This window comes from Salmo salar, chromosome 02 (assembly GCF_965601325.2).
Source record: "Salmo salar chromosome 02, fSalSal1, whole genome shotgun sequence".
NCBI lineage: Eukaryota > Metazoa > Chordata > Actinopteri > Salmoniformes > Salmonidae > Salmo > Salmo salar.
Genome location: NC_138292.1, coordinates 10,069,195 through 10,087,620, shown reverse-complemented (window position 1 = coordinate 10,087,620; position 18,426 = coordinate 10,069,195). Strand labels below are relative to the sequence as shown.

At 45.0% G+C, this 18,426-nt stretch overlaps 1 protein-coding gene across 4 annotated transcripts in view; it reads right to left on the bottom strand.

The window, feature by feature from the left end:
* The window catches only part of LOC106573925 (beta-chimaerin), a 41,410-nt gene extending 22,984 nt beyond the window's left edge, over positions 1-18,426 (bottom strand). The window contains exons 1-6 of one of the 4 annotated variants that reach the window (XM_082959634.1): positions 18,226-18,426; positions 9,156-9,194; positions 5,776-5,831; positions 4,728-4,759; positions 4,340-4,453; positions 3,965-4,238 (exon numbers count right to left, since the gene is read on the bottom strand). In XM_082959634.1, the coding sequence (XP_082815760.1) occupies positions 3,965-4,238; positions 4,340-4,453; positions 4,728-4,759; positions 5,776-5,831; positions 9,156-9,194; positions 18,226-18,265 (555 nt within the window). In that variant the 5' untranslated portion in view covers positions 18,266-18,426. Of the gene's footprint in view, positions 1-3,964; positions 4,239-4,339; positions 4,454-4,727; positions 4,760-4,877; positions 5,028-5,775; positions 5,832-9,155; positions 9,195-17,838 lie in introns of those variants that run through there. The other 3 variants (XM_082959632.1, XM_082959637.1, XM_082959636.1) reach the window with 3 other exon arrangements.

Below are 18,426 nucleotides of genomic sequence, written 5' to 3'. Positions count from 1 at the left end.
TTAAACTTCGAAATAACAAACAAACTACTATAACCTCAGAATAATATCCAAGCAGGCTAACCTCACATTATAGAACTAGGACCAGAACATGGACTAGAAATGCATTGATCACCTTCTTCCATCTCCCCACCAGCACCAGTTACATTAAACCAGTGATGGTTCTCAAACGCTCCCTATTCTGTGCATAGTGCACTTCTTTTGACCAAAGCCCTGAGGTACCAGAGGGTATAGGGTGCCATTTGGGAAGCTGTTGTTATATGGGAGAAAACTGGCAGGAGTTTGGTCACTGTAGCAACTCCCAGCACAAGTACAGACACATTGAGTTGAGCCGTGTGAACCGACGAGGCTGACACACAGCAGGTCACCAGACAGGTTGCGTGAGCCCCCCCCCCCCCCCCGGGAGGAATGTACACACACACACACACACAAGAATGAGGATTTACAAGAGAGTAAAGACAGCATGTGAGGGAGTATGTTTACTGTAGCTAGTGTGTCTGAAAACACAGGCTTGATACTGGCCAGAGTATTATAGTACACTGTTAACTAAAGATACAGGCTTGATACTGGCCAGAGTATTATAGTACACTGTTAACTAAAGATACAGGCTTGATACTGGCCAGAGTATTATAGTACACTGTTAACTAAAGATACAGGCTTGATACTGGCCAGAGTATTATAGTACACTGTTAACTAAAGATACAGGCTTGATACTGGCCAGAGTATTATAGTACACTGTTAACTAAAGATACAGGCTTGATACTGGCCAGAGTATTATAGTACACTGTTAACTAAAGATACAGGCTTGATACTGGCCAGAGTATTATAGTACACTGTTAACTAAAGATACAGGCTTGATACTGGCCAGAGTATTATAGTACACTGTTAACTAAAGATACAGGCTTGATACTGGCCAGAGTATTATAGTACACTGTTAACTAAAGATACAGGCTTGATACTGGCCAGAGTATTATAGTACACTGTTAACTAAAGATACAGGCTTGATACTGGACAGAGTATTATAGTACACTGTTAACTAAAGTCAGTAAAGATACAGGCCATTAGAACAAGCCTGACTCCACTCCATAGGGAAATATGCTACATCCCTAATGGCAACCTATTCCCTACGTAGTGCATTACTTTTGACCAGAGCCCTATAGGCCCTGGTCAAAAGTAGAGCACTATAAAGGGAATAGGGTGTCATTTGGGACACAGAGAGAGGAAACCGGAGGACTGCACTTTGACCTCCCGCTTTTTTGGTGGACGTGACCGACTGGCAGGTGTTTGTCCAACACTGAAAGCCTAAAATCAGGAGACCTGTCATTGGCCCAACTCGTCATGTTTTCCAAGACTGCATCCCAGATAGCACCCTATTCCCTATTTAGTGCACTACTTTTGATCAGGGCCTATAAGGATACTATAAAGATCTGGGCAAAAGTAGTGTACTAAATAGGGAATAGGGTGCCAGTTGGGACATAACCCAAGCTTGACAGATAGAAGTGTGACACTCAAAACAACACATTTTTACAGACACTGACATTACTGACTGACAGGCTGGCAGTCTGATGTCAAAACTCAAAGCATGCTCTAGATATCCACTCACATGTCTCAAAGCATGCTCTAGCTATCCACTCACATGTCTCAAAGCATGCTCTAGCTATCCACTCACATGTCTCGAAGCATGCTCTAGCTATCCACTCACATGTCTCAAAGCATGCTCTAGCTATCCACTCACATGTCTCAAAGCATGCACTAGCTATCCACTCACATGTCTCAAAGCATGCTCTAGCTATCCACTCACATGTCTCAAAGCATGCTCTAGATATTACTATACAAGGTCAGACAGTCTTTACTTGACCAGACCAAATAGCCTAGAACATGTACTTTCTGTATATCAGGTCCTGTATGTTTTCTAACAAATACAGACCATGCTATGGAGAACACTCCTGGAGGGGTTTAGTTTTATGTTAAGGATTCATCTCTGAACGTGTTGGAATCCGTCAGAGTCCATGAACTACTGACCAAGTCAAGAGCCTGCAGGGATAGAGCTGCCTCCTGCAGGGATAGAGCTGCCTCCTGCAGGGATAGAGCTGCCTCCTGCAGGGATAGAGCTGCCTCCTGCAGGGATAGAGCTGCCTCCTGCAGGGATAGAGCTGCCTCCTGCAGGGATAGAGCTGCCTCCTGCAGGGATAGAGCTGCAGGGATAGAGCTGCAGGGATAGAGCTGCAGGGATAGAGCTGCAGGGATAGAGCTGCAGGGATAGAGCTGCAGGGATAGAGCTGCCTCCTGCAGGGATAGAGCTGCCTCCTGCAGGGATAGAGCTGCCTCCTGCAGGGATAGAGCTGCCTCCTGCAGGGATAGAGCTGCCTCCTGCAGTAAGGGCTTAAGGCTCTCTGTCCCCTTCACTCTAACTCCAGTGGACAGGCAGTGACATGAATAGCACAGCGCTGGTGGGTGTTGGAAAGGAGCGGAGAGGAAACGGACATCTTGCAGGACTCCGGCAGGACTGCCTTGTTGCTGTCAGTCGACTGATGAGACCAATGTGCTTCCCAAATGGCACCCTATTCCCCATATAGGGCATTACTTTTACCAGGGCAATGGTAGTGCACTACATAGGAAATATAGTGACATTTGGGAGGGACACAACCTTAATGCTGTTTATCAGAACTAAATGATTTGTTCAATATTCCAAGAAGCACCAGGGGTGTGTGGCTGGTATGAGAGGAACATAACAGAGCAGAATGTCAAGACAACTTCATCCAACCAAACATGGATGAAGGAAAGGCTTTGTGATTTCACCATGTTGAACAGTCAAAGACTGGAAATGTTTTTTTTTCTTCAATCACAACTAAGTGTGAAATGTGCTGTTGATATGCTATGGCTTGGTCCGGTTGCCACCTAGTGGTGAGATGTGGGAATTGCCAACACCCTAGACCGACAGTAGAATGAAAGCATTTCACATTGGCTAATATAATGAGTCACAGACAGTCAATATCCTTCAGCAGTTAGTTGATGAGAACAAATGGTGTGAAATGTGTGATTCATCTATCGCCCTAGAACAGTGTCTGTCTATTACACAGAATAACATCCCAGTCCTGTTGGTCATCATGACCTTTAATGAGAAGTGATGTCAGGAAGGAAACACCCCCCTGCAGAGACAATAAATAAAAATCTCTCTTGACAAACGGTTACATAATGAAACATCCTTATTGCAGATGCTGATAGAGTAGAAGGTAATGAACATGTTTTAGGGACAGGAGTTTTTCCAGACCGTGTGGCGAGACCAAGAAAAACTGGTCTGTTACAGTCCATAGCTAAGGCCCAGAGTTGTTCCTGTTCAGGTCACAACTATAGTCAGGAAACACAACAGTAGTAGACGTAGCACGTTAATACATAGTTAACCTGGTGCTATGGGAGAGAACCACCCCCCCCCCCCAATGTCACCACCATCCCCGTCCCCACCACTCACCACCCCCACCACTCACCATCACTCACCATCCCCGTCCCCACCACCACCATCCACCCACCATCCGCCACTCACCATCCACCCCCACCACACCAATCCCCATACTCACCATCCCCGTCCCCACGATCCACCATTCCCCGTCCCCCACCATTCCCCGTCCCCACGATCCACCATTCCCCGTCCCCCACCATTCCCCGTCCCCACGATCCACCATTCCCCGTCCCCCACCATTCCCCGTCCCCACCACTCACCATCCCCACCACTCACCATCCCCACCACTCACCAGCCACCCCCCAGCCACCCCCACCAATCCACACCAATCCCCACCAATCCCCACCAATCCCCATACTCACCATCCCCGTCCCCACGATCCACCACTCACCATCCCCCACCATCCCCACCAATCCCCGTCCCCACCACTCACCGTCCCCACCATAGTAACTTTTCATAGCACTTTTAGTTACATAAAGAATGTCAAAGCGATGTACTGTAGTAACTCACCTTACTGTCCTCTCTCTGGAAGGTGACCTTACGGGGTTCAGTGCGTCCCCGGCTCAGCCGGTGCCCCATCTTGTCCTTCAGCAGGGATGTGTAGCCCAGGTGTTCATAGATGGGGTTGGTGGTCATCTTGGCGATGTACTCTGCTGCCTTGGTCTCGATGTACAGGGTGATGAGGCCATCCGTCACCAAGTCATGGACCGTCTCAAAGCGTTTCTCCCCCACAAAGTGCTTCCCGTCATAGAACAGTCTGTAGTTCAGGGTCTGGTCCCCAAACCTGGGGAGAGGGAGGTAGAGTAGGTGGGTGGGTGGGGAGAGGGTTTTTGACAAGGTGTGTATATTTACTAAGTAAATGTGTGTGTGTACTGTGTACAGTACCTTAAGGCCAAGGTGTGTGTCCCTGGCTGTCTCTGGCTCTCTCTGACGAGGTAAGCCCCCTCTGCTCCTCCCAGTAGCTCATCTGCACACTCTCTCGATAGCATGCCATGGAACCTTGAGAGAGCCACAAGTGTCCCGTCAATGCCGCCACAAGTCTCCCGTCAATGCTGTGGCCTTGTCTATGGACCTTGATGTCTCTGTCCCTCTGGATTTAACACTCAATTATCCCCATCCCCATCTTGCGCACACACACACACACACACCTACCTTCAACACCCTTAGCACATGTAAAGCTTGACGTTAATGATAAATCACACAGCTAGAGCCAGTCTCCCCAGCAGCTATATTAGAACATGGATGAAAAATCAAAGTAAGTCCCACTACTCACTCTCTGCCGTAATATTTGGGTCTGGTCTCCATCTGTAAATCCAGAGGAGAGAGACAAGATACATTGGCTGACAGAGACATAGTCAGTTGAAAGGTCACTTCAATGGCTTGGCCAAGAGATCTAACAAGCTGTTTAGATTGAAGGATAAACCTTTCATAAAGGATGTCTACGTTGGGGAACAGATATTTCTGCCCGTCTGTCTCTCTGCCCGTCTGTCTCTCTGCCCGTCTGTCTCTCTGCCCGTCTGTCTCTCTGCCCGTCTGTCTCTCTGCCCGTCTGTCTCTCTGCCCGTCTGTCTCTCTGCCAATTCCATTTCATTTCAATTTAAGGAGCATTATTGGCAAGGGAAACATATGTTTACATTGCCAAAGCAAGTGAAATAAACAAAAAATGTACAGTAAACATTACACTCACGAAAGTAAAAAAATAAAGATTTCAAATGGCATAATATGTATATCTACACAAAGTGTTGTAATGATGTGCAAATAGTTAATGTACAAAAGGGAAATAAATATAGGTTGTATTTACAATGGTGTTTGTTCTTCACTGGTTGCCCTTTTCTTGTGGCAACAGGTCACAAATCTTGCTACTGTGGTATTTCACTCAATAGATATGGGAGTTTATCAAAATTGGATTGGTTTTCGAATTCTTTGTGGGTTTGTGTAATCTGAAGGAAATGTGTGTCTCTAATATGGTCATACATTGGGCAGGAGGTTAGGAAGTGCAGCTCAGTTTCCACCTCATTTTGTGGGCAGTGTGCACATAGCCTGTCTTCTCTTGAGATCCAGGTTAGGTATTCTGCCACTGTGTACTCTGTATTCTGCCACTGTGTACAATCATCCTGCCAATTGCCTGACCTCTTAACCATTTGGTGCCAGATTAGAGATAAGAAAACAACAATGTGCTAAATGATTAGTTTATCACTATGTTCATTACATTATCACAAAATACTGTAGTCTATATGGTTGCCTCCATGATTCTGAGACACTTTGAGAGAAGGGTAGACAATGGGGGTGTAGTTTAATGTTTAAAGAGGTACAGTGCTGACCTCCTGAGGGCAGGTCATCCTCTTGGGCCGAGGAGCTTCCTGCTGGAGCCGGTACACTGTTAGAGACAAACATGGACTGTCAAGTAAAAAGCATAGTATTCAGTATTAGAATGGCTGCACTGCTGAGGCCACGATATGTACGCTAGAGAGTTACACAGCCTTACGGGCGCAGCACAGTCTACGGGAACTGAACCGACGGTGGTCCATTTCGCGTCGCATTCCAAAAATTCAGACGGACAAAGACTACGTAGACAGCAACACAAACGGACCTCCTTCAGCTCCGTTTAAGTAGACTGTAGACCGCTTCACACACAGAGACACTAATTCATGCATTATTTCCCTATGGGACAATAAAGTTTAGTAACGTATTCATTCATGCACTGTATGGGGTCATCAGCTGGACATACAGTACCACTACAGTCATCCCCAATGTATTCATCTCCTTTAAGTCACATTTTCACTCCACAGTTACCAGGCCGGTCCAGCTTATTTTTCTCAAATTTTGTGCACAAATTTGTTTACATCCCTGTGAGTGGGCATTCCTGCTTTGCCAAGAAAATCCATCCACCTGACAAGTTATTGGCCTTGCGATATATGTTCAAGCAGATGTCTAAACATTTATTTGAGTTAAACAATTATTAATAACGCCCCAATGCACTCCTCTTGCAGCTCCCTCTGTCACATGCTACATGCACAACACTATTTCTAACCATGGAACATGTTTGTGTGCAGTGGTCCCAGCAGGACTTGGGAGGGGCACTAGATTATGAGGAGTTAACTGTCCGTTAGGAAGTTAGAAGTTTATAGTTGCTCTAATATTGGACATGCAGCATACACAGTCTCTGTATGGCCACTGACAGTATGATTCAAAGATGGCAGGCTCACTTTTAGCCTAACTCAGAGCAAAGTCAACTAGGAACAGTAGAACACCAGGAGCTGTTAGCTAAATGGAAGATATCCACGGCCTAATGTCTCTCAGTGGTTTATATGACAGGTCCCATACATCACCAAACCCTCTGTGTGAATGTCAATGGATATTTCACAGAGGGATACATCCCAAATGGCACCCCATTCCCTATGCAGTGCAGTACTTTAGATCAGGGCCCATAGTGTACTATATAGAGAATAGGGTGCCATTTGGGACACAACTGTAGTCTAGGGCCTTAGTGCAGGATACGAACAGTGACTATTAAATCTTAGTACTGGGACACAATGGGGAGAAACAGTATGCATCCCAAAAGTCCCCCTACATAGTGCACTACTTTTGACCAGAGCCAAGTACTACAGTAAATAGGGTTTAATTCAGGACGCAACCAGAGTAGCACAGTAACACATGCAGCAGCAGCACTGAGCCAAGCTGCCATCAAGGATGAAGTGTACTTAAAGACTGAGTGCTCGGTGTAAATCAGTGAAACTGTTGAAAATGGAATGGAGAAAAAAAAACATGTAGCGAGTGAGATTAAATCACATCTATGGTTAAGCCACAGGATAATATATCATAGCTGAGCTGGGGACACTGGGCCTATTGTCTGTAATGTACCTATTCTAAGGGCATTACTGTAGACAAAGATTATACTATACTCATGGGATGCACTAAGTGTGTGTACCAAATGGCACCCTATTCCCTACATACTGCACTACTTTATAACAGATTTATTGGTGAAGAACACAAAATTATACACGTTTACATATTTAGTGCAAAAGTGATGCATTAAATAGGGAACAGGGTGCCATTTGAGAACGCATCCTAAGATTGTTGAACAAAACAGGATTAGAAGAGTCTTTGCCGAGAACTCTTTCCTCATTGTAATGTAACACAGCATTGGGAGTAGTGCCGTTTCCTCATTGTAATGTAACACAGCATTGGGAGTAGTGCCGTTTCCTCATTGTAATGTAACACAGCATTGGGAGTAGTGCCGTTTCCTCGTTGTAATGTAACACCGCATTGGGAGTAGTGCCGTTTCCTCATTGTAATGTAACACCGCATTGGGAGTAGTGCCGTTTCCTCATTGTAATGTAACACAGCATTGGGAGTAGTGCCGTTTCCTCGTTGTAATGTAACACAGCATTGGGAGTAGTGCCGTTTCCTCGTTGTAATGTAACACAGCATTGGGAGTAGTGCCGTTTCCTCATTGTAATGTAACACAGCATTGGGAGTAGTGCCGTTTCCTCATTGTAATGTAACACAGCATTGGGAGTAGTGCCGTTTCCTCATTGTAATGTAACACAGCATTGGGAGTAGTGCCGTTTCCTCGTTGTAATGTAACACAGCATTGGGAGTAGTGCCGTTTCCTCGTTGTAATGTAACACAGCATTGGGAGTAGTGCCGTTTCCTCATTGTAATGTAACACAGCATTGGGAGTAGTGCCGTTTCCTCATTGTAATGTAACACAGCATTGGGAGTAGTGCCGTTTCCTCATTGTAATGTAACACAGCATTGGGAGTAGTGCCGTTTCCTCATTGTAATGTAACACAGCATTGGGAGTAGTGCCGTTTCCTCGTTGTAATGTAACACAGCATTGGGAGTAGTGCCGTTTCCTCACTGTAATGTAACACAGCATTGGGAGTAGTGCCGTTTCCTCGTTGTAATGTAACACAGCATTGGGAGTAGTGCCGTTTCCTCATTGTAATGTAACAGCATTGGGAGTAGTGCCGTTTCCTCATTGTAATGTAACACAGCATTGGGAGTAGTGCCGTTTCCTCGTTGTAATGTAACACAGCATTGGGAGTAGTGCCGTTTCCTCATTGTAATGTAACAGCATTGGGAGTAGTGTAACAGGTTAAGTTTCTGTACTGGATCTTCCCCACAACAGACTTTCCATGCGGGAGGAGGCAGACTCCTGACTGAGTTTGTTTTAGTCGGGACAATTCACGTCAACCAGCAAGACCTGGACGTCTTCCACGGACACACACACAGGTTGTCTTCCACGAACATGAAGACATAGTGAGCTCCAGTGGAGGCTGCTGAGGGGAGAACGGCTCATAATAATGCCTGGAATGGAGTGAATGGAATGGTAACATGAACATGGTTGTGTATGACACCATTCCATTCCAGACATTATTAAGAGCCGTCCTCCCCTCAGCAGCCTCCACTGGTGAGCTCTAAAAATATCTCTCAGCTAGTGTTAGAAGACTGGAGAAGAGAGAGAAGAAACAGGAAGCTGTTCTGAGGCATGGCGCGTCCCAAGAAGCCTTACTGTACACACTAACTGTAACAGATGAAAGTATTTCTGCTTTAATATCCTTATATGATCACATAAGAGTCCTTTGTAGTGACATGTAGCAGCCTGGCGGCCATGATGACTAGGCTTCTAGCGTTCCACATTCCTCATGGACAACCAATGACTTTACAGTGGATAAACAGTACTTTAGACACTTACAGTAAGACTTCCATATGGGCGGTTGGTAATCCTCAGGATCTGAAACGACAACACAGGAGGCGGGTTAGTGGTCAGAGAGAGAGACAGACTCCCACATCCATTGGGTGAAATACCACAGTCTGCCATCACAGCAGCAAGATTTGTGACCTGTTGCCACAAGAAATATATATACATACACACACACACACTACATTTGAAATGTCTTTCTTTTGGAAATTCTGTAAGTGTCATGTTTACTGTTACTTTTTTATATGATCTATTTCACTTGCTTTGGCAAACATGTTTCCAATGCCAATAAAGCCCTTAAATTGGACAGAGAGACAGAGAGTGTTCAGAACTAGACAGAAGGGAGTTAAAGGGGTTAGACAACAGGCATATAGAACCGTTTTATTCTTTCTTGGGTGAATTGTCTGTCTCTCTGCGTCCCAGTTACATTCACTCTGAATGGATTATGAACTCATCACCATGGTTATTTCAGGGTTGTTTACATCTCAGTCTAGTTATTCTGCTAGACTAGCATAATTATACACAGGGTTTATTCACACTGAAGCCTCTTGAGATACTCATTGCTCAGTAAGTGAATAGTTTTATTCAGTCTCCCTGCTTCAAGGAACATCAGTACATGTCCACCTTATTATTTTACTTAACAGGCTCCCAATGGCACCCTATTCCCTACATTGGTCAAAAGTAGTGCACTAAAGCACTATGTAGGGAATAGGATACGATTTGGGATGCTGCCAAGGTTGCCACACAACAGATCTATAGCACCTAGTGCAGCCCAGGGATATGTCCCTTCTTCACAGATCCATCTTTATAAACACCTTTAAAGGCTAGCATTATGCCATGATGATGATACACAGTATTCATTACCCAAGAAGGGCAAGGCAAATTAGAAAAATTTGGAAATGCAATTTCCAGCCCAATACCCATGGGATCTGCTGTAACCTAAGGGGAAATGTGCTACTTTAATTGCATGGACGGTTGAGGTTTGTGTTTAGTGAAGGAAAATGTAACCACAATTTCTTACTCCTTGTACTCTGTCATCATGCCCACCGTGTTCCCTTGGTAACTCATAAGATGGTACAACTTCCTCCTGCATAATATACTACCTACTATACGCACCATAAGTACCTTGACATAGTCATGTACTGTTACAGTATACAAGCATATCTAATGAATTAGTATGGCTATACTATGGATCTCAGGCTGGCAAGGCTGTGCATGCCAACTAACCCAGAAACGTAGAAACCTACTGTAGGCTTAAGTCCTCTGCTACCTTAGACACTTAGTCAAGTATCATTGTGTAAATGTAGCTAGTAATACTGCAGCAGGTGGAATGATAGAATGTGTCCTTAATGCATCACATCTCTCTACTGTTCCCGGTGGAAGGATCTCACCCACAGCTGGAGTAACTGCGTGTGAACAATGAATCACATTAAAAAAGGTCAAATACACAGAGTTAATTTAAAAAGACCCAGGGACATCCATCTAGGGGTCAATATGGCAACCCACTGTCCCCCCCAGGGGACGGGCTACATGCTAACTACCCTATGGCTACCACAGGCCCACCTGAGAGAGTCAAGAAGAGCCAGGTGTGTGTCATTGTGCTCTCACTCTCAGTAGTGCACTATATTTATAGTCAACGACTCACTGGCAGACCAAACCTGCCTACTGTTATTGTCTGGAACCAATCAGACAATGACCGTCACAGTAAGTTTAGTCTGGATGAGTGACAGGTCCACTGGATCACCATGTCAACCACACTGACTTTTGTTGTCATCATTGGCAATTTCCATACAGTTACTATGAGAGAGCTTTGAGGTGCATATTCAGTGTGGGACCCAAGTGGCACCCTGTTCCCATGACCACATCCAGTTAACCCACCGTTCCTAGGCCGTCTTTGAAAATAGGCTGTCTTTGAAAATAAGAATTTGTTCTTAACTGACTTGCCTAGTTAAATAAAAAGATAAGAGGGGGAATAGGGAGCCATTAGGAAATGAACCATACTGTATGTCTACAGTGATATACTGGATGTGTCACTTGTCTACAGAAACTCAGAAGCTTGGTCATTATTCGCCAGAGCAGAGACGCAAATCAAAATTAAATGATTCTACTGCGGATCATTTGGAGAATGCTCTCTTTTTAATAACTGGTTATTCTGGAAGGGTATTGTCTGGGCTGGAGGTCCTTCAGGGCAGGCCAAGAGCTGACACATACTGCTCTAAAGGAGTTTAAGGTCATATTAAATGGATGGCATAAGGGCTATGCCACATTTGGCAAAGCACAAGATAAGGACTTGTTATAACACGCTTAAATAATATGACATGATTGGTGGAGTGTGCTGTATGCGTAGGCCTAAGAAAGGGTTTGGGAAAGCTGAAGAAGATATACTGGTTTGAGACCGAATTTCAAATAGGGAAAGTTTAACTCCTGCAGCCTGTGTTGTGGAGGAAGAATAGTGAGAGAACTCACACTCACAGTAGCTGGAGGGTAAGGGTTACCCCCTCAGGAGACAGACAGATAGGATATTCATTGTGTTGCCCTCCGTTACTCACCAGTCACTGGAAGAATTTGATCAAATAATTACAGCGTGTTCTCCGGGTGTTTGTTTTGGAAGCAAAGAGAATAAGAGATGAATAAAGATCAAGCTTAGCAAAGACGTCCTCCCCTGGGAGGACTTGTGCTCAAGCAAGATTTAACAAAATGTAGATTCCACGTGAGCGGAAAATATTTTTGGTATCTCAAATTGTTCTGGGAATTCTCACATGGAAATTTCATTGGGAGGAAGGATGTTTAATATGCTTTTACATTAGTATCCTCTCCCGCTGGTGTGGAATCACCCTGGAACACGCCTGTTCACAGAAAGAGACCCCACGCTCCTCTCAACATCATCACTATCCATATGGACAGCTAAACCCATCCAACATATGGCAACACACACACAGGGATGTAGCACTGCCCCTGTAGGGAGACCATCTGTGCATCCAACTGTTCTAAAACAAGCATAGCCAGACAGCAAGTAGGTGTGTGTGTTTGCATGCACAGGTATGCACAGATGTGTGTGCACACAGGTATGCACAATCACACGTACAGTGTGTACACAAGTGTGAAAAAAATGTGTGTGTGCACGCTGAGGGTCTTAGTGTGTTGTGAAATCTGTTATGAATGTATTGTAATGTTTTTAAAATTGTATAACTGCCTTAATTTTGCTGGACCCCAGGAAGAATAGCTACTGCCTTGGCAGGAACTAAAGGGGATCCATAATAAACCCCAGGAAGAGTAGCTGCCGCCTTGGCAGGGACTAAAGGGGATCCATAATAAACCCCAGGAAGAATAGCTACTGCCTTGGCAGGAACTAAAGGGGATCCATAATAAACCCCAGGAAGAGTAGCTGCTGCCTTGGCAGGAACTAAAGGGGATCCATAATAAACCCCAGGAAGAGTAGCTGCCGCCTTGGCAGGGACTAAAGGGGATCCATAATAAACCCCAGGAAGAGTAGCTGCTGCCTTGGCAGGAACTAAAGGGGATCCATAATAAACCCCAGGAAGAGTAGCTGCTGCCTTGGCAGGAACTAAAGGGGATCCATAATAAACCCCAGGAAGAGTAGCTGCTGCCTTGGCAGGGACTAAAGGGGATCCATAATAAACCCCAGGAAGAGTAGCTGCTGCCTTGGCAGGAACTAAAGGGGATCCATAATAAATAACAATTTGGTGGGTTAGAAAACCCTTCGGACTGCAGACCCAGTGTGCTGGTTAGGTTAGCACCAGGCCAGGCTTCATTGTTTGGTAATGTGATTCCCTGGCTGCATGATGGAAGCCACTGAGGGAACCAGGGTTTCTAATGAATAATGAATGGAGGGAAAGACAGCAGACATGTTGCATTAAACAACTCACCATCTCTGTATGGAGACATTACATTTTTTCTGTTTTCATAAAAACAGACAACTGTTTAGTTTGTGTTTTTTAAGTCACTTCGAGGGTGAGAACCTCCTGAAGTTACGACAATGTTAAAAAAACAGAATCCTTATCTGTTGACACCAGTACTGTCCTGAAGCCTGACTAGTCATGACTAGTAACAGCTTCCACTCCACATGTAAATGCCTATGTGATGCAGAACAGAGTGGGACAGAAACACCTGCAGGATAATGATGTTGAAGAACAGACGGCTCTCTTCCTTTACAAGACTGTGTCTGCGTCACAATTGGCACACTGTTTCCTATATAGTGCACTGGTGGGCCAGGGCACTACATAGGGAACAGGGTGCCATTTGGGATGCATCCTATGAGACACAAATCCTGCCTCTATTACTATCCAACGGTGTGGTTGCAGGGCTAGGACAGAAGACAAGATACACTTTCATCCTGTATCCCCCAGCCAGAGCAGGGCAGAGTGTTTGCTGAGAGCTGTGTGACTAACAGTGTGCTGGTACACACTACTCAGCTCTCCTGTGCCAGGAATGCGGAGGAGTAGTCTCTCAGATCAGTGCACAGCACAAGCACAGCTACAAATGTTTTTTTTATCCAGGGGAAGGACAAATGATTGTGAAATATCACTAATCTCTTGTTTTTTTCCATTGGAGTATAATATACAGTGCAAGTCAGTGCCTGGGAAATGGCTTTTCATCAATGGTCTAATCTTCTTCCAAAACTGTATTACCCAGATTTCTATTGTTGGTATTATCCTACAGTGGGATGGATAAACATGGTTGGTATTATCCTACAGTGGGATGGATAAACATGGTTGGTATTATCCTACAGTGGGATGGATAAACATGGTTGGTATTATCCTACAGTGGGATGGATAAACCTTGTTGGTATTATCCTACAGTGGGATGGATAAACATGGTTGGTATTATCCTACAGTGGGATGGATAAACATGGTTGGTATTATCCTACAGTGGGATGGATAAACATGGTTGGTATTATCCTACAGTGGGATGGATAAACATGGTTGGTATTATCCTACAGTGGGATGGATAAACATGGTTGGTATTATCCTACAGTGGGATGGATAAACATGGTTGGTATTATCCTACAGTGGGATGGATAAACATGGTTGGTATTATCCTACAGTGGGATGGATAAACATGGTTGGTATTATCCTACAGTGGGATGGATAAACATGGTTGGTATTATCCTACAGTGGGATGGATAAACATGGTTGGTATTATCCTACAGTGGGATGGATAAACATGGTTGGTATTATCCTACAGTGGGATGGATAAACATGGTTGGTATTATCCTACAGTGGGATGGATAAACATGGTTGGTATTATCCTACAGTGGGATGGATAAACATGGTTGGTATTATCCTACAGTGGGATGGATAAACATGGTTGGTATTATCCTACAGTGGGATGGATAAACATGGTTGGTATTATCCTACAGTGGGATGGATAAACATGGTTGGTATTATCCTACAGTGGGATGTCTTTCTGTCCATCCTGGTAGTTGATTGGCTGGACCGACCTCGCTCATGTACTGTAGTTTCCTCATACAACCGCTGTGTCTCCACCGAGAGAGGACGGTCTAGTCAATGAAGGCCTGCAGACTGGAGACTGTCACCTAGAAACAGCTGAAGACAGCAGCATCACAGCAACATTTGTTTATGGCAGCAGCAGGAAACCGAGGGGCTAATGCGAAGCAGAACGTGTTGTGTTCACAGATTCATTTCTGAGGTCGCATCACAAATGGCACCCTATTCCCTATATAGTACACTACTTTTGACCAGATCCTTATGGGCACTGATCAAAAGTAGTGCACTATATAGGGTACATGGTGTCATTTGGGATGCAGATGGAGTCATACGCCTCATAGAAAAGATTATTCAAAATGTCTCTGTCAGCCAGAAAGCTCTCCAGGAAGATAATGATAGCCATGTGTGACAGGCCCTCTGTCCCTGGCAGCACAGCACCTCGTAACGTCTGGTAATTATATCGAGAGCCCAACAATAATGACAAGCCTCTACACCACAGTCAGAAAATACTTTCCCCTTAAAAAAGATGCAGTGGTCAAGTGGTAAATCCAGAGCTTTTGGCAACGGACTCATGAGATAATGTCCTGTGAAGTATGAGGTCCGCACAGACAGCCTGTATCAGCCTGGAACCAATCGCCTGCGTCCCAAATGGCTCCCTATTCCTTATGTAGTGCACTTCATAGAGAATAGGGTACCATTTGGGATACAAACATTGTGTCTGGCTCCCATGGGCAGCAGAGCCTTCTGAGTAAGTTGACAGTGGTATGGTGGTGTGGTATGGTTGGGTAGGGGATTAGAAGACATTAAATAAATACAGGCCATCATATCATATGTTCACTCTGACAACGACGACCCAGCAGCAATAGGATCAAAGGCCAGTGCTACTCCCCCCCCCCCACTGTACATTCTGTAACTTCTGGTCACACTTATCTTAACCTGAGTCAATCATGTAGAGGATAGGAAGAGACTGATGTCACAAATGTTCAGAATATGACCTGGAAAAGTGCCACAGCTGCTCAAACAAACTGAGTGTGAAACAGCAGTCGCTGGCTCTAGCCTCCTCCCGAACACACAGTATAACTGAGTGTGAAACAGCAGTCTCTGGCTCTAGCCTCCTCCTGAACACACAGTATAACCGAGTGTGAAACAGCAGTCGCTGGCTCTAGCCTCCTCCTGAACACACAGTATAACTGAGTGTGAAACAGCAGTCTCTGGCTCTAGCCTCCTCCTGAACACACAGTATAACTGAGTGTGAAACAGCAGTCGCTGGCTCTAGCCTCCTCCTGAACACACAGTATAACCGAGTGTGAAACAGCAGTCGCTGGCTCTAGCCTCCTCCTGAACACACAGTATAACCGAGTGTGAAACAGCAGTCTCTGGCTCTAGCCTCCTCCTGAACACACAGTATAACCGAGTGTGAAACAGCAGTCTCTGGCTCTAGCCTCCTCCTGAACACACAGTATAACCGAGTGTGAAACAGCAGTCGCTGGCTCTAGCCTCCTCCTGAACACACAGTATAACTGAGTGTGAAACAGCAGTCTCTGGCTCTAGCCTCCTCCTGAACACACAGTATAACTGAGTGTGAAACAGCAGTCGCTGGCTCTAGCCTCCTCCTGAACACACAGTATAACTGAGTGTGAAACAGCAGTCTCTGGCTCTAGCCTCCTCCTGAACACACAGTATAACTGAGTGTGTAACAGCAGTCTCTGGCTCTAGCCTCCTCCTGAACACACAGTATAACTGAGTGTGAAATAGCAGCCTCTGGCTCTAGCCTCCTCCTGAACACACAGTATAACCGAGTGTGAAACAGCAGTCGCTGGCTCTAGCCTCCTCCTGAACACACAGTATAACCGAGTGTGAAACAGCAGTCGCTGGCTCTAGCCTCCTCCCGAACACACAGTATAACTGAGTGTGAAACAGCAGTCTCTGGCTCTAGCCTCCTCCTGAACACACAGTATAACTGAGTGTGAAACAGCAGTCGCTGGCTCTAGCCTCCTCCTGAACACACAGTGTAGATAAACGTGTGGTGCCCATGTTTGTCAGGGTATAAAGTACAAACAACCCTATCACTGTTGGTTAATGTATGTGGAGGCCACGCCAGTAACCACAGGGAGGGTGTGTGTGTGTGTGTGTGGTATATGCCAGTGGAGAAGAGGTTATTCTAGTAGTTTAATAGCCAGGAGAGGGAGAGTGTGTGTGTTGTGTCTGTCTACCCGGAGGAAAAGTCTCCCCTAAAATAAAATCCACCATAGTGAAGCATATGTTGCTGGTCTCACAAACCATCAGTGAACATAGGAACAGTCAACTGTGCAGGGCAAAGTGTTGTTTGTTAAAGAAACCCAGAGAATCTTCTAGGCATCTTCTATAGGCATCTAAAGACAATCAGAACAGCATATATGGCATCTTGCCAACTAGTGAGTGACCAACTTCAAAATGTTTTACTGGCAATAAACAAGTCTTCTTGAAATGTCACATCAAGCCCCAGTCTTCATGGGGGCATGATGGAAAATGGTAGATTTTGTTAGAGGGACCCCATCCCTGGTGCCCCTACTAACAGAATATAGCAGTGGCCACAAGGGCCAGTCAACAAGGATTATGGGGACAATTGAGAATTTAATGGTAGTTATCCAAAGAAAAACAGATGTATATCAATGACAATTCCAACCCTACAATCTCAGCCTGTTCATTGAGGCGTTCACTTCCTATTCAAGATGATTCCTCACTGAAACCAGACGCAAGAAGGTATGCGTTAAAATACATTTTATTTGCGAACGAGTAGACTGGTATGTCACTCTCAATCAAGCTCTTGAAAGTGGAACGTTTATCATTCTATGTTCAGCGGCGGCAGATGTGAAAGAGAGCAAGAGATGAGAGGAGGCATGAAATGAATTATTATCGATGCGAACGTAGACGACTGTCGTCGTGACTTATTGGGTGATGTCTGTCAATTACGCACAGATCGATATTTTGTTTAAGTTACATAATGTGTATCACAAACGAAATTCATGCATGCCAGCTTTGACACGGTTAACTCACAAGCCCCTATATTAATTGCATTATGCAATAAATATTGAAGAGAGAGAGAATAACAAGCGTGATAATAGTATAATTGAAAAGCCTAACAAATAAAATGTTAAGGCCGAATAATATATAGTAAATTGTTTGTTATTTGTTTCATCAAACTAAATATTTTAATTTAGGGCTCTTACCAGAAGACACTGATGAACCCGACAGGCTTGAGTTGCTGGATGCTGCCATCCCAATCCGCTTCAGGCTCGGTCTGTTCACTCGCGGTCGGTCGAGGTGCGCTCACAGCTCGGTAGTCCGTCCATCTCACGTAGCGTAGGCTACTCTAACTCGCTGCTTTGGCACGAACTAACACGGTTTATTTTACGTCCGTTTTCTGAATTGCTGCTCTTGTATGTGTAACGTTCCAGCGCGCTTTCAATTCGTTTCCCTGGCGGTTCCCTGCGCGCCGTATATTGCCGCATTTACTGTAGCTCCACTCACTGGCAGTGGTGTAAAAATAGTCAGACAGGATCACAGGAACAATATCAACTTTCGATCATCTTGTCTAAATGCACAACTATACACACCATTAAAGTTGGTCAAATGTATCCACTGGAAGGGCGGCATATGCTTTCGCCATGTTGAATTAAAAACACAGTATCGTTTTCCATGTGGTGGTGCCACTTCTGGGATCGTATAAACACACTACACTGCGACGGAGCCGCCTTCTTAAAGTGGAAGTATTCAGTAGACTAGAAGAGACCTCTGAACTCCAGTCAATCTGAAGC